Below are 12,302 nucleotides of genomic sequence, written 5' to 3'. Positions count from 1 at the left end.
TATCATGCCCCACCAGTAAGGCCTGCTTCCCACGTTGGAAATCACGGGTCACTTTGGGAATCACGGATCATGTGTCACATTTGACACTCTAAAACTATTGGAAATTCTTACATAAAACTTCAATTTTTAGAACGAGCACCCACTTGGTGGCTACGTTTTGCTTTTAAACGCAAATGTTTTCTTTTACCCTGTTTTTTTTTTTAATATTCCTCTAGACATATTTTATTATATTATATTTATATTATATTTATTTATATTTATTTATATTTTATATATTTATTTATATTTATTTATATTTATATTATATTTATTTATATCATATTATATTTAGTACATAAATCTTCATGTACTAAATTTAAATTTTGGCTTCAAGAAGGCAAGGGTGGCAATTTGCAAAATTTTAGGGAGGGGATATACTTTTAATTCAAGTAAGGGGGAGGGGTAATGTGTTATTTTCTTCCTTATTTTCGAAAACGACAATTTTAGGAAACGTATTTTCAATGAGAATACCAAAAAGGATAAATCTCTAAATTTTGGAGGCGGTTGTCAAAGAGAAGGTCTGTTTTCGCTGTTTTGTGATAAAAATATTAATTTTTGTCAAAAAACAATAAAAATTACGAGATATTTTATCCTTATGAAAGTTTTAGTATGGCTTATATAAAAATTCCCAAAGGTCTTCGGGCATACAACCCTTCTGGTGGCACATCACCTCTAACTATACATATAGTCCAAATAAGCTGAATATCACCCATGAATCTTAACTTACAGCTTCATTTGAGTCCACCCAACTTCTCTTGAGTGATGAAATTCAAGAATCTTGTTATCCAAGAATCTTCTTATGTTATAGCTGCCCCCCTAGGGGGAAGCTGACCTAGCAACCCCCTCCCCTTTTGAACGGCTCCAAAATCATTTTGAAATAAAAGAGTATCAAGTCTTTCTTTGGTGGGGGGGGGGGCGGGCGGTGATGTCATAATTGACTAAAATTTGTATTTTTACCTCAAAATTTTCAGGTGAAAAATGATGCATCACATCTATAAATCCAGATGAACTAAGCATATCGTTTTTTCGGTGAAAATGTGCCAAAATTCTAATAAAAAACTATTTTAGAAATGCGTTGAGTTTAAAAAGTCAATAATTAACAACCGTAAAAGGAGTTTAATGCTATAGACGTGTTCCATCTGGCAACACTGATGGAAAGTTACTTAAAAAATACTCTCTGTTGACTATGTTGCTAGGAAAAACGCCACAGTTTTTGTTGTTTCGGCTTCTATTTACGATTTAAATACACTTTATATTTAATTGGAATAAATTCAGTCGAGTTGTATGAAGGTTATGTGTCTTTTTTTTATTTAAAATAATTTGAATTTTTATATGCTTACAACTTCTGACACTATTTTCAAACTTATTATCGATAGTATACTTAGAATCAACCTTTTTTTGTATAAATTTCTTTTAAAATTATGTAGCGTCACTCTCCACTCTTCGTTCATTACCACAAACCTTCTTGTAGACATATTGGTTGTGAGCTGGATTCCCTTCGACTTTTCTCATTCCGATCTGTAGCAAAATCTGGAGAGAGACAAGTGCTACGGAAGCAGTCTTTTCGAACTGTTTTTGTGTCCAATGTTCACTTACATTGCCTTTGGTTAAAACCTATAAATTCCAACGAACAGAAATAAATTTTAATAAATAACTTAAATCCAAAATGAAATTCCTTTCATAAAAGGTGAGCTTTGATTAAGTGGTTTACGTCTATGGCTTTTTTTGTTAATCAATTAGGTTATTCCTTTACCCCATACGGGGACCCCCTGCGAAGATTATTTTTGCTGGAAACCTAATGATAAAAGCATACACATTTTAAGGGACAGGTTGAATGTAAAATACAAATAAATTCAGAATTTTTTTAGGATTTCCAGAGGATATACCCTGCTCCCTTCCCTGTGAATGTCCCTGGGCTAGGGGCAAAGGTGTTTTTTATTTTGACATCCTTTGTGCTTTAAGCGTATGCCGCGCAAAGAGTCCAATAATTTCTTCTTTTTAAATCTTATCGGCCTCTGATTAGTGTTTTAAACTAGTAAAAGACGAGTTTTTTATATACTCACACACACACACACACATATATATATATATATATATATATATATATATATATATATATATATATATATATATATATATATATACATATACATATACATATATATATATATATATATATATATATATATATATATATATATATATATATATATATATATATATATATATATATATATATATATATATATATATATTTAATATAAAATAAATTAATTATTTAAATTTATTTAGTGGTCTCATTCTCCAAGATCTAACATTTATAAACCTTGGCAATCAAGATTTTTTGGAAGAAGGAGTTGTAAATTTTGGCAAAAGATGGCTTCAGTTCCACATTTTGGAGAATATGAAACGTTTCAAAAAATGGTAAGTTTTATGGTAATTTGTTGTTCTGATGATGACAATAGTGTTACAAAAAATGTATATATTATTTCTGCTATAATTTTATGTGTAATAGTAATAGTGTTTTTGCGGTAATTGTTTTTATGACACATCAAGGAAGGTTCAAAAATGATCAATATATTCTTGATTCAAGGGGTTAGATTAAACTCAATCGAAATACAGTATCTAATATACTGCTCTTCTTCGCCCATAGAAGTGATTTGGTGCTTGCAACCTCATATTTTAAATTCTCTAAAAATCGTCTCCTCTTGACTCTGTCTTTGGACATTGGTGGGGAGGTAGAGGCAGTCCTAGTTTTTCTTATTACGAGTCTTCTGTCTTTACCGTTCCTTGAGACTGCATCCAGGTTATTAAAATTGTATATCTGCAATATCTTAGGATTAGCTAAGGGTAGTAACTTTACATTTTCAGGACCACTATTTCAGGACATGTCCCGAAATTTACAGGGTACTTCGTATAGAAGGAATTGTCGTAGAAACTTCAAAAAGGGGCTCATTCGAGTGGAAGTTGCAAAAGGGGGCAAAAATTTTCGTTTTACATTCATTTTTCCGTAATTCTATTCACAAAGACGTCATATCTAAAAATAGAATCTTGAATATGAACGGAAATATGAAAATAAAATTAAAATTTATTTTAATATTTTTTAAAATAAAAACTTAAATAATTAAAATATTTGATATATAATCTAAAATATTAAAAAACAATTATTATTAAATTTTTTCTTTAAATATTAAAAAAATAAAAATAAAACTACAGGACAGCCAAATGAATAGCTCTAAGGCAAAAACATTGGGGTGTCGAGGTATTCGTAGACCCTGAAATACAAAGGGTCAAGTGAGGAGAATTATCATCTAAAATTACTAAAAACAAAACTTCTGATAGCACTTGCTACAGCCCCCCCCCCCCACACACACACGCACACACAAACACGCCTATTTCTACATTTATATAACTGTTCATGGAGAGTTAGACAATTTGGGCATTAAATGCGCTCTTTTAGGTATGATACCCCCCCCCCCCCACACACACACAAACACACAATACAGCGACCCACTGTCTATCCTTCATAATAACTGATGTACATTTACATATCACTAAAAATAATTTCATGAAAAATCAAATGAATCTACCTTGTCAAGTCTCGATCATCCCTAAGGTTCTATCTTTCCGCCTTAGTTCTGCCCTAAGAGGGATGGTTGGATGATGGACTACCTATCAACAAGCGAAAAGGACATAATTGTTATATTCATGAAAAAAAAAAATTATGCCAGCTGTGCCTCTCACTCAGACTCACCCCTTTTCGTACCCCTTCCCTTAAAAATAAGTATATTTGGGCCTAAAACGTACTCTAATGCAAATGCGGAATCAGAGTGATTTGAACTCATGATCACAGATTAATATCAGTCACCTTTGATATTCTAGTTGCCACCTTTTATATCCCAATTCGACATTACCACCTGCCGTACTAGAAGGTTGCCACCTTCCAATTACGCAAGTGTTAAAACTTATTTTTTTGTGATATCTTAACAGCGTATTCCCTGGAAAGTATTCTCCTCTTTGACCCTTGACTTTGTGAGTCTATGGGGGTAAATGAAGTCTGCATGAGAGTCAATACCTTGCAGGCCGAAATAATTAAAACGGCTTTCTTGGCTTTTTCTCCAATTAGCCATGATTGATGGAACCTTGATTATAATTGAAAATTCATCGGACTTAGACAATAAATGTCTAACGTGCCACCATGCAGCATTACTTTTTCCCCCAATGAGAAGCTTAACATATAGTTCTTTGATACTCATAAATTTATAGGCTGTCTCAGAAATGTCAATCGATAGCAATTTTGGCCCTCTTTGGGGCAAAACTTTAATTTAGAGCAACAAACTGGCAGAAAAGACCACTTTTCCGTGGCCCAACCTCTGTGGTCACTGAAAAAAGGCACTAGTACTTATAATTTATGCTTGAATGGGTCGTCTCTTGATTTTTAGGACATTTATTTTGATGCGATCTATTTTGATCTCGATCAACTTTTAAACGATATAAAACGATCGATAAAACTTTTTCTCGATCATCAAAAGTACCCTGTCCACCGACTATATGACGAAGAGCTTTGTTTAGAGATATGTTTTGCCTATTATAATATTTAACACTCATTACTGTTGTAAGGGTTTGTACTGTGTAAGGGTCGTCTCTTGTTTTTTAGGACATTTAGTTTGATGCGATCATCCCTGAAAAAAAAAAATCAACACATATTCGGGGAGTTTATTCTAAAAAAAATCCACACTTTTGTATATAACCATAAAAATTAAATAAATTTTCAACAGATTGGACACTTAAATCTTTATTCCTTCCCATTCGTTTCCTCTCTCCAATTTGAGATCTAATTGCATCCCACAAGTGAAAAACAATACTCCCTGACAGTTTCTACTTGATTCCTAAAATTGTTCCCAGTATATTGCACATATACTGTTTGAGCAAGGCAAATATCTCGATTTGCCTTGCTGCTTAATCTTGAATATATTGTAGGTCCCATAGGTTCTTAAAGTGCAGAAACGTTTAGATGGATAGAAAAAAAAAATTATAGCACCCTTCCCTCTGCTCTCTAAAGCCTGGTAAAAATGTGGGTTTTATTTGGCCCTCCTAATAATCTCTGAAAACTTCAACTTGATACCTCAGACCATTCCGAAAAATTACTCATACGCTATATTGATCATTTTAATGGTTTAATTTGAGGCTTTTCTCATATACTGAATGTGTTTGTATGATTTCTATTAAGGTCGCTTGACTTTCTGGAAGTATTTCTTCCTTTTTTTTAAATCAGGCACGTTTTCCTGGGCTCTGGAGGTTTGTAGTGTAATATTAAATTTGAAGAATTTCACCTATACGGAATTAGCATAAAAAACTAATTCTGTTGATGTATTAATTGTTATCAAAATTTCTTATTTTAAAGTTTTGGTTAGTATTCGGTGGAGTCGCTTCTTACTTTGAGTTTATTACCACGAACTGTTCGAAAGTTACGTCGTTTGCACTTTACTGTTCGAAAGTTCGAAAGAACTTTTCGAAAGTTCTTTCGAAACTGTTCGAAAGAAAGAACGTCGTTTGCACTTTACTAAAAAGAAAATACATGTTAGAAGTTTTCTCTTTTAGCATGTTAATAAATACAAAATCGCTGAGACTTTTTGGGATTAATATTAGTATATATTAAAGTCTCAATCTGTATTGCATTATATTTTTTCATTAATCTTGATTAGCATAATGATTTTCTTCCTTTTTTGTTGATACTATGATAAATAAAACCTCATTACTTGAAATTAGAAAAAAAAATCAGCATAGTTAGAGTGACAGACTGTTTTTTATAAGACATAGGATGGGTGGGGGGGGGGGTAGTCCTATTCTTTCTTTTTGTAGATTATGTTCGTTGAAAGATTTGTTATTTTCCTGTAATTTCGTTTTGGGTGTATATTCGTTTTGGGTTTCAATTATTTATTTATAGTTATTTATGTTCGTTTTACACTTGAATTACCGTTTAACTCAATTTCTGCTCGGCTTGGGTCTAGTGTAGCTCTTTACTTTTCTTTGATTTTTTTTTTAATTTTTTTCATTTTCTTATTGGTTAATAAAAGGAAGATTTGTAAAACCTTTTTTGGTTTTCTCTCCAAAAGTCAGGATTTGGGCTTGCCATTTGCATATTAGGCAGAATTTCAATGATAGTAGAATAATAGAACTTTGGATGGATTTTTACATAGAACGTTATTCAGATAAATGGATTGAAAATATTTATATGTTTTTGGCTAATATTGGGTTAAAGCTACTCTAACCATCATTACGTTAGAACCTTTAGCATAGACTAATGATATTCGACCCACCCAACACACCTTAGACGTTTCAACTTTATTTCTTTAGGCATTGCTGAGATGTTACAAATACAACCTTGTTACAACCTCGAATGCATATAGTTTTTTCTTTATTTAGCTCATCATTCCCCTTAGTTTGCCCTGAAATTGTTAGCTTTTTATCGATTTGAATAGATTGGGGTGGAGGAGGAGCGTGCGTAGCTGTGTTGGCCTCAGGTGGCTAGGTGCTGCGGTGAGTTGTTGTTAGTAGTAGTAGTAGTATCCTAACCTGAGGTATAGTAGATTCGTCTTTTTGGCCATATGTATGCCAACAGTGTCTTTTGATTCAGCTCATTATATCTTGAAAGTTAGCCGTTCCTCAGATAATGCAGATACACCCTTTAATGCCTAGGATGTATGCAGGACTATTATCTTTTGATTTAGTTAAGCACGCCCAACAGCATGCCCTGAAATTTCCAAAGTAACACCCTTTAGCAGCTCCTGGGTTAATATACAGACGCCCTTTTTACAATCTGGGTACACATAATTGTATCCAGATAATTTGCTTTATATCCCCTTTAACCCGCCCCAAAAGTTTCAGCATAAATGTCCTATTCTGTTACCAAGATAATTGCATTTATTTGCCATTTTGACGAATTAGATGCACTCGATGTAATCCCTATCCTCCCTGGGGAGGGGTTGTTATTTATACAATTTTTCTGTTGTTCACAGATGAAATCTTTATTGGGAAAAAAGGGAATGGTCGATCTTGGATGCGTTTGAAAAGGCTAAGGGTTTTGGGGTGAAACTTCTGGAATTTCTGAGTGTTAATCTTAAACCAATTCGAAAGACAGTAGGCTATGTGGTATCTGGTTGTCGAAAGGGCGTATCTAAAATATCTAAGGAACGGCTAAGGTCATTAAGCTAGAACTTTCACAGTATTTTGAGGGGAATGTAGAATAAACCAATAGAGAAAATCCACATATACATACTACTACTCGTACTTTTGTCACTAACGTGAAACTTTCAGTGAATGCTCGAAGGCAATGTCGAACAAAATCAAGACAATATGTACATGCATGGAATCAAAAGGGCGTATCAGCAATATTTTTGGAACGGTTTAAGATATTGAATTGAAAAATTATAAGACATGTTGGAAGGCGAAGGGGGTTCAGGGCTTACCAAAAGACAATATGTGTATACTAAAAATTACAATTTGACCGTTGTCTGTTTCATAACCGTTAGACTTTCGGGAATGTTCCCGTGTATCAATGTATGTTGAACTTTAATTATAAACATTTAATTTGTCTTTCTTTAGTTTCTGTAAAAAAACTTTTTATAAACATTTATTTTGTTCTAATCAGTAATCTTGGTTGTAATGGCGGTTTTTTGTTTATTTATTTGTTAATTTTTTTTTTCAGAATATATTGTTTCTGTAATAAAATCGTCCCTTTAAAATTAACGGTAATAAAAATTACAATTCCTCAGTCAGCTTTAAGTGGCAATTTCGCCACTTGTCAGGTTAGGTTTAATGAGTTTTAAATTTTACTGTTGGCTGGAGTTCCTTCATTCCTAGTATAGCTTTTTTCCTGGAGTTCCTTCTTTCATAGGATGAATCTGATGCTGCAACCATGATTTCTGATGCTGCAACCATGAAAAAATCGATCTATATAGGTCAGAAATTTAGAAAATTCGTTAAGAGCCTTAATTTTTGGAAAAAAAAAATCATGTCAGTGACGTCATATTTTTGAATACATTCGAAAATCATACATACGTCATATTTGCCTCAGTTGTAGTTATATCGTTTTCAGTGTCTGATGCAGGCAAAATTACACAAGAAACAAATGATTGACGACATAAATCATATAATTGACGTCATATTTATGAGTATATTTCAAGAGGATTAACTATATGATTCCGACCATGGATAGTTTCTTTCTAGAGTTCCTTCTTTCCTAGGATGAATCTGATGCTGCAACCATGATTTCTGATGCTGTTTCTGTGATTTGAAAACCTTGTTTTATTATTGATTTCTGTTCAATTTTCCTTTGATTTCCGTTCAATTTTTCAAATCATGCCCAGGCCTATTAAAGATATAGTAGAGGTCATGTGCCTCTACCATGCCCTGCTGTCTGCTGTTAAATTATGCTTCGATACATTTTAATTGTTTACAAGTGACTAAAGCGATCGAATATACTGGAAAAAGATACGAATGGCAGAAGATTGGCAAGGATTAATCTGAAAAGCATGTTAATTGGCGAACCAAAGAACTTAGATGTGAAAGCGTTTCACCTTGTTTTTCTTGGTTCAACAAATCATCTCTGGCTCGCAACTTTTCTTGGCTGACTTCAAACTAAAAATATTTTATATCTTAAAACTTACCATATAACCGTATTACCATATATAAAAGAAGCTGAAAACAGACGGAAAATTCAACAATTTTTGTAGATGGCAGATTGAAACGTTTAAACTAGGGTGTCTGATGGGCTGAATTTACCGGTACAATTTTCATCAACATCTTTTACCTCCTTGTAGGTATTTTTTCCCTTTTTCAAAAATCAGGTAAATTTTATCAGGGTTGTAGCTTTAAATACACGCGTATTGTAGGTTTCATTTTGTTTTGTTTATGCAATATTACAATCTATTCTCGGAAAAGTAAGTGAACTTAGTTGATTGTCTTTCTTACAAGGACACTAAAATATATTCGACAGGGATTTATACAGCCTTTTTTCATTTTTTTTTTTTTTAGTTTTCTTGATTCCTATTTTTTGCAATGCTTTTATATTCTTCCTTTTGTAAACTCACATCTGTGTATTTGTTCTATTTCCTTCTCTGTTTGTAACAAAATTAATCGCACCTTTGAGCGTTTGAAAAGTTAATGATGAGTATTAATGTTTGTTAATTCTTTTATAGCAACTATCCATTGAAGCGTGATGAAAAAATAATGTTGTTTTTAAATGAATTCAATAACTATTTAAGTGAAGACGCAATGTGGTCCATCTCAGAGTCAATTAAACCAAGAGGTGGAACTCAGACGTTGAAGAAATTCTAGTCAAATAAATATAGATACACTTAAAAGTGTGCCGTTTTCTTCTTTTTAGAGTGGCGTAATCAACTGTGATGTTAAGTTTATTTTAACCTCGTTGTTTGAATTTGTTAATTGTATATACATTGGTTTATCAATTGTAAATAGATGAAGTCAGATTCTCTTTATGGGCGGAGAGTGTATTGAAAGAATGATGTAGAGAGCAAAGGCATTTATTAGTTTAAGCCCTTTTTTTACTGTCTCTTCGGATCAAGATGATTACTTTGCTTGTAGTAAATAGAACAATTAATTGGATTAATCAGATTAATTTAAGCAATTTAGTAAGTTAATAGTTTAGTTAATATAATTAATTAATTTGACTATAAACTAATTACATTAATCTTAAATTAATTAATAAATTACTTAATTTAATTCAAGCACATGCTTACACGTGCTTGCCTAATTACGTTTTGCAATCATGTGTGGGAGGGAGGGCGTAATAACCTCATACAGTGCTAAAAATGTTGAAAATATGGTAATCCACCAAGTTAAAATTATGGTAATTGTAAGGGACGAGTCGTAAATCTTTTGAGGGGCCTCTAAAATACTTTTCTAAAATGCACAAATAAAAAATGCAATTTTTTTAACAATTAAAAATGTAATTTAAAAATGCAAAAAAAAAAACAATTTAAAAATGCACAAATAAAAATGCGAGATGAAGTGACATATATTCAACAAAAGAAGAGATTTTTACGATTCGTTTGAAGTATTTAGTTTGGGTTTTTTGGTGAGGAGGAGGGGGTCAACACCGCAAAGCAACAAAAGCGGGGAAACTATATTGTGAAAACAAAGAGCAATGAGTAAATCCTGGAACGTTTTTTGAAGTGCTTTACTTATGTTTTTGTGAGCCTTTTTTACCTAACAATGAAGGTTTCTGTAATTCAAAATTATTAGTATTTCTGCAAGCAAAAAGGTGTGTATTAGTTATTGAAAAATGCAAATAGTTTTTTACAAAGACAAGAAAAAAAGGAACGGGCTGAACTAATTGACGCCTAAATTGATTGTGTAGTCATTTAAATTTAAGCTTTAATAAAAGTATTGCATGAGCCTTTTTAACTTAAATTAGGTGCCCTATTTCTATGTAGCTGGCCTATTATAGCCTATATGCCAGAATATAGCCTATTTTTGGGGTACTTGAGCGATGACGGGCCTGTGGGAAAATAAGTCCGCAGCAAAATCTATGTCAATATTACTGGTCTGACTTTTTTTTATACCAAATTGAATCCCCCCCCTCCCTTTGTTTCAAAGCTCTGAATCGCTAGTAAATGTTTTTAGGAGTTTTGTCTTTTATACCCTTTAAAGGAGAAGGTAGGAAGAAACAGAAAAAAGGGTGTCTTCTAATCTTGTCATAGCTGGAAATGCCAATTGACTGCTTTTTTCATTAAGGCTTACATCTTGTAAATCTGGTATGCCCTCTTCCCAAAAAGGAAAAGAAACTATATCGTACTTTTTAAATTAAGTTTGAGCTTAAAAAAAGCTCAAATAGATTGTCACCTATCTAGCAACTTTGCTGAGGCATATCTACTTCACAGGAGTTCGATGAAGCTGGCATTGATCAAGGAAGTATATTGAGGAAACCGGCACTCTAGTTCACCCTATCTTACCTGGAATATTGCTATACTATCTGTCTTAAACTTACGAATTAAATATCTCCACATAACGGCAGATTAAGAGGAATTCGCCCACTCACCGCTCCAAATGCTGAACTTTGTAGACCTATTACCAAACAGAAAATACCCAAATAAAGCTAAACAGCTCTGCAATACGTAATCATTTGCATTTATAATTTTTATATGATGAACTGGTGTTATGGTCTTTAAGAACACCTATTTTATTTTTATCTGTAACTTAATGAAATTTGAGTTTCTTAAAAGTTAAGTGCCTAGAAAAACAACATTATTTTCGAGAAAATGCATTCAAACAATTCATCGTTGCTTTATAAAAATATAATCAATATGTAGCATTATTCGCATGATTTGAACATCCTTGTAAGTGACTTAAGCCAAACTATATAAATCCTGTGGTAGCGCAGTGGGTTTGACCTCAGCTTGATAATACGAGATCGAACCTAGCTTAGTAGGTTCGAACCTAGGACCTTAGTAGTCAAGAAGCGTCGTTAATTCAGTACAATACAAACCCCTATATATCCCAGAATTATTTATTTTCACCAGCAATCACTAAATCATGAACCAAAGGTGTGCCCCCAACAAAGATCAAGTAAAATAAAATCACATCTCATTTCCATAATCAAAAGAAAAAAATTGAACTTAAAAACAAAACTTAAATGTCATCTTTAATGGCCATCTTTATATTTTCATAGTTGACCATCTTTAACGGCCAACTATGAAAATATCTACGTTTTTAAACAACATCTATGGAAGACAGGTGTAAACAACTGGATGGCATTTGGAGGGAACTTGGTTAATTTGTACTTTCGCTCATTAATTAAATTTATATTTATTAGGAACGGACATCAAACTGACTTTTTAATTTCATTTTTTATTCTGCAGTTACATATTACTTTGTAATTTATTATCTTATTACTTCTTTGCAGAGGCAACTCTTTTTCTGCTTTGTCTCTGTTTACTTACATTCTGTTTACTCTTTTGAGGGGGAGGGGGAGTGTAAAATCAACCAACTTTTATTGGTTCAAATTAGTTCTTAATAAGATTCAAAACTCGTATAATATAATTGCTTCTGATCATTAATGAACTGGAGGAAATATTTTCAAAGAAGTATTCCCAACTATTTCTTAATCAAAGGGTAAAATTTATTTATATTATTTGTTTGCCATTATTTACTTACAACCTGGGGCTTTGACGCTCAACCCTTTTTGTTAGAGAATTGAGTATTAACCTTAAAATGTCTTTTGCTCACGGGTTTGATTTAAT

The 12,302-nt window shown here is 32.6% G+C and overlaps 1 protein-coding gene across 1 annotated transcript in view; it reads left to right on the top strand.

Moving 5' to 3' along the window:
- Nucleotides 1-9,539, top strand: part of LOC148956977 (guanine nucleotide-releasing factor 2-like) — a 59,610-nt gene extending 50,071 nt beyond the window's left edge. Inside the window, exons 5-6 of the mRNA XM_089088060.1 lie at nucleotides 2,332-2,463; nucleotides 9,240-9,539. Coding sequence (XP_088944186.1) covers nucleotides 2,332-2,463; nucleotides 9,240-9,378 — 271 coding nt within the window. The 3' untranslated portion in view covers nucleotides 9,379-9,539. The remainder of the gene's footprint in view (nucleotides 1-2,331; nucleotides 2,464-9,239) is intronic.
- The last annotated feature ends 2,763 nt before the right edge of the window (nucleotides 9,540-12,302 follow it).

The sequence above is a fragment of the Artemia sp. Qi Xiang Cuo genome, chromosome 1 (assembly GCF_049724085.1).
Source record: "Artemia sp. Qi Xiang Cuo chromosome 1, ASM4972408v1, whole genome shotgun sequence".
NCBI lineage: Eukaryota > Metazoa > Arthropoda > Branchiopoda > Anostraca > Artemiidae > Artemia > Artemia sp. Qi Xiang Cuo.
This window is presented reverse-complemented; position numbering and strand designations above follow the sequence as displayed.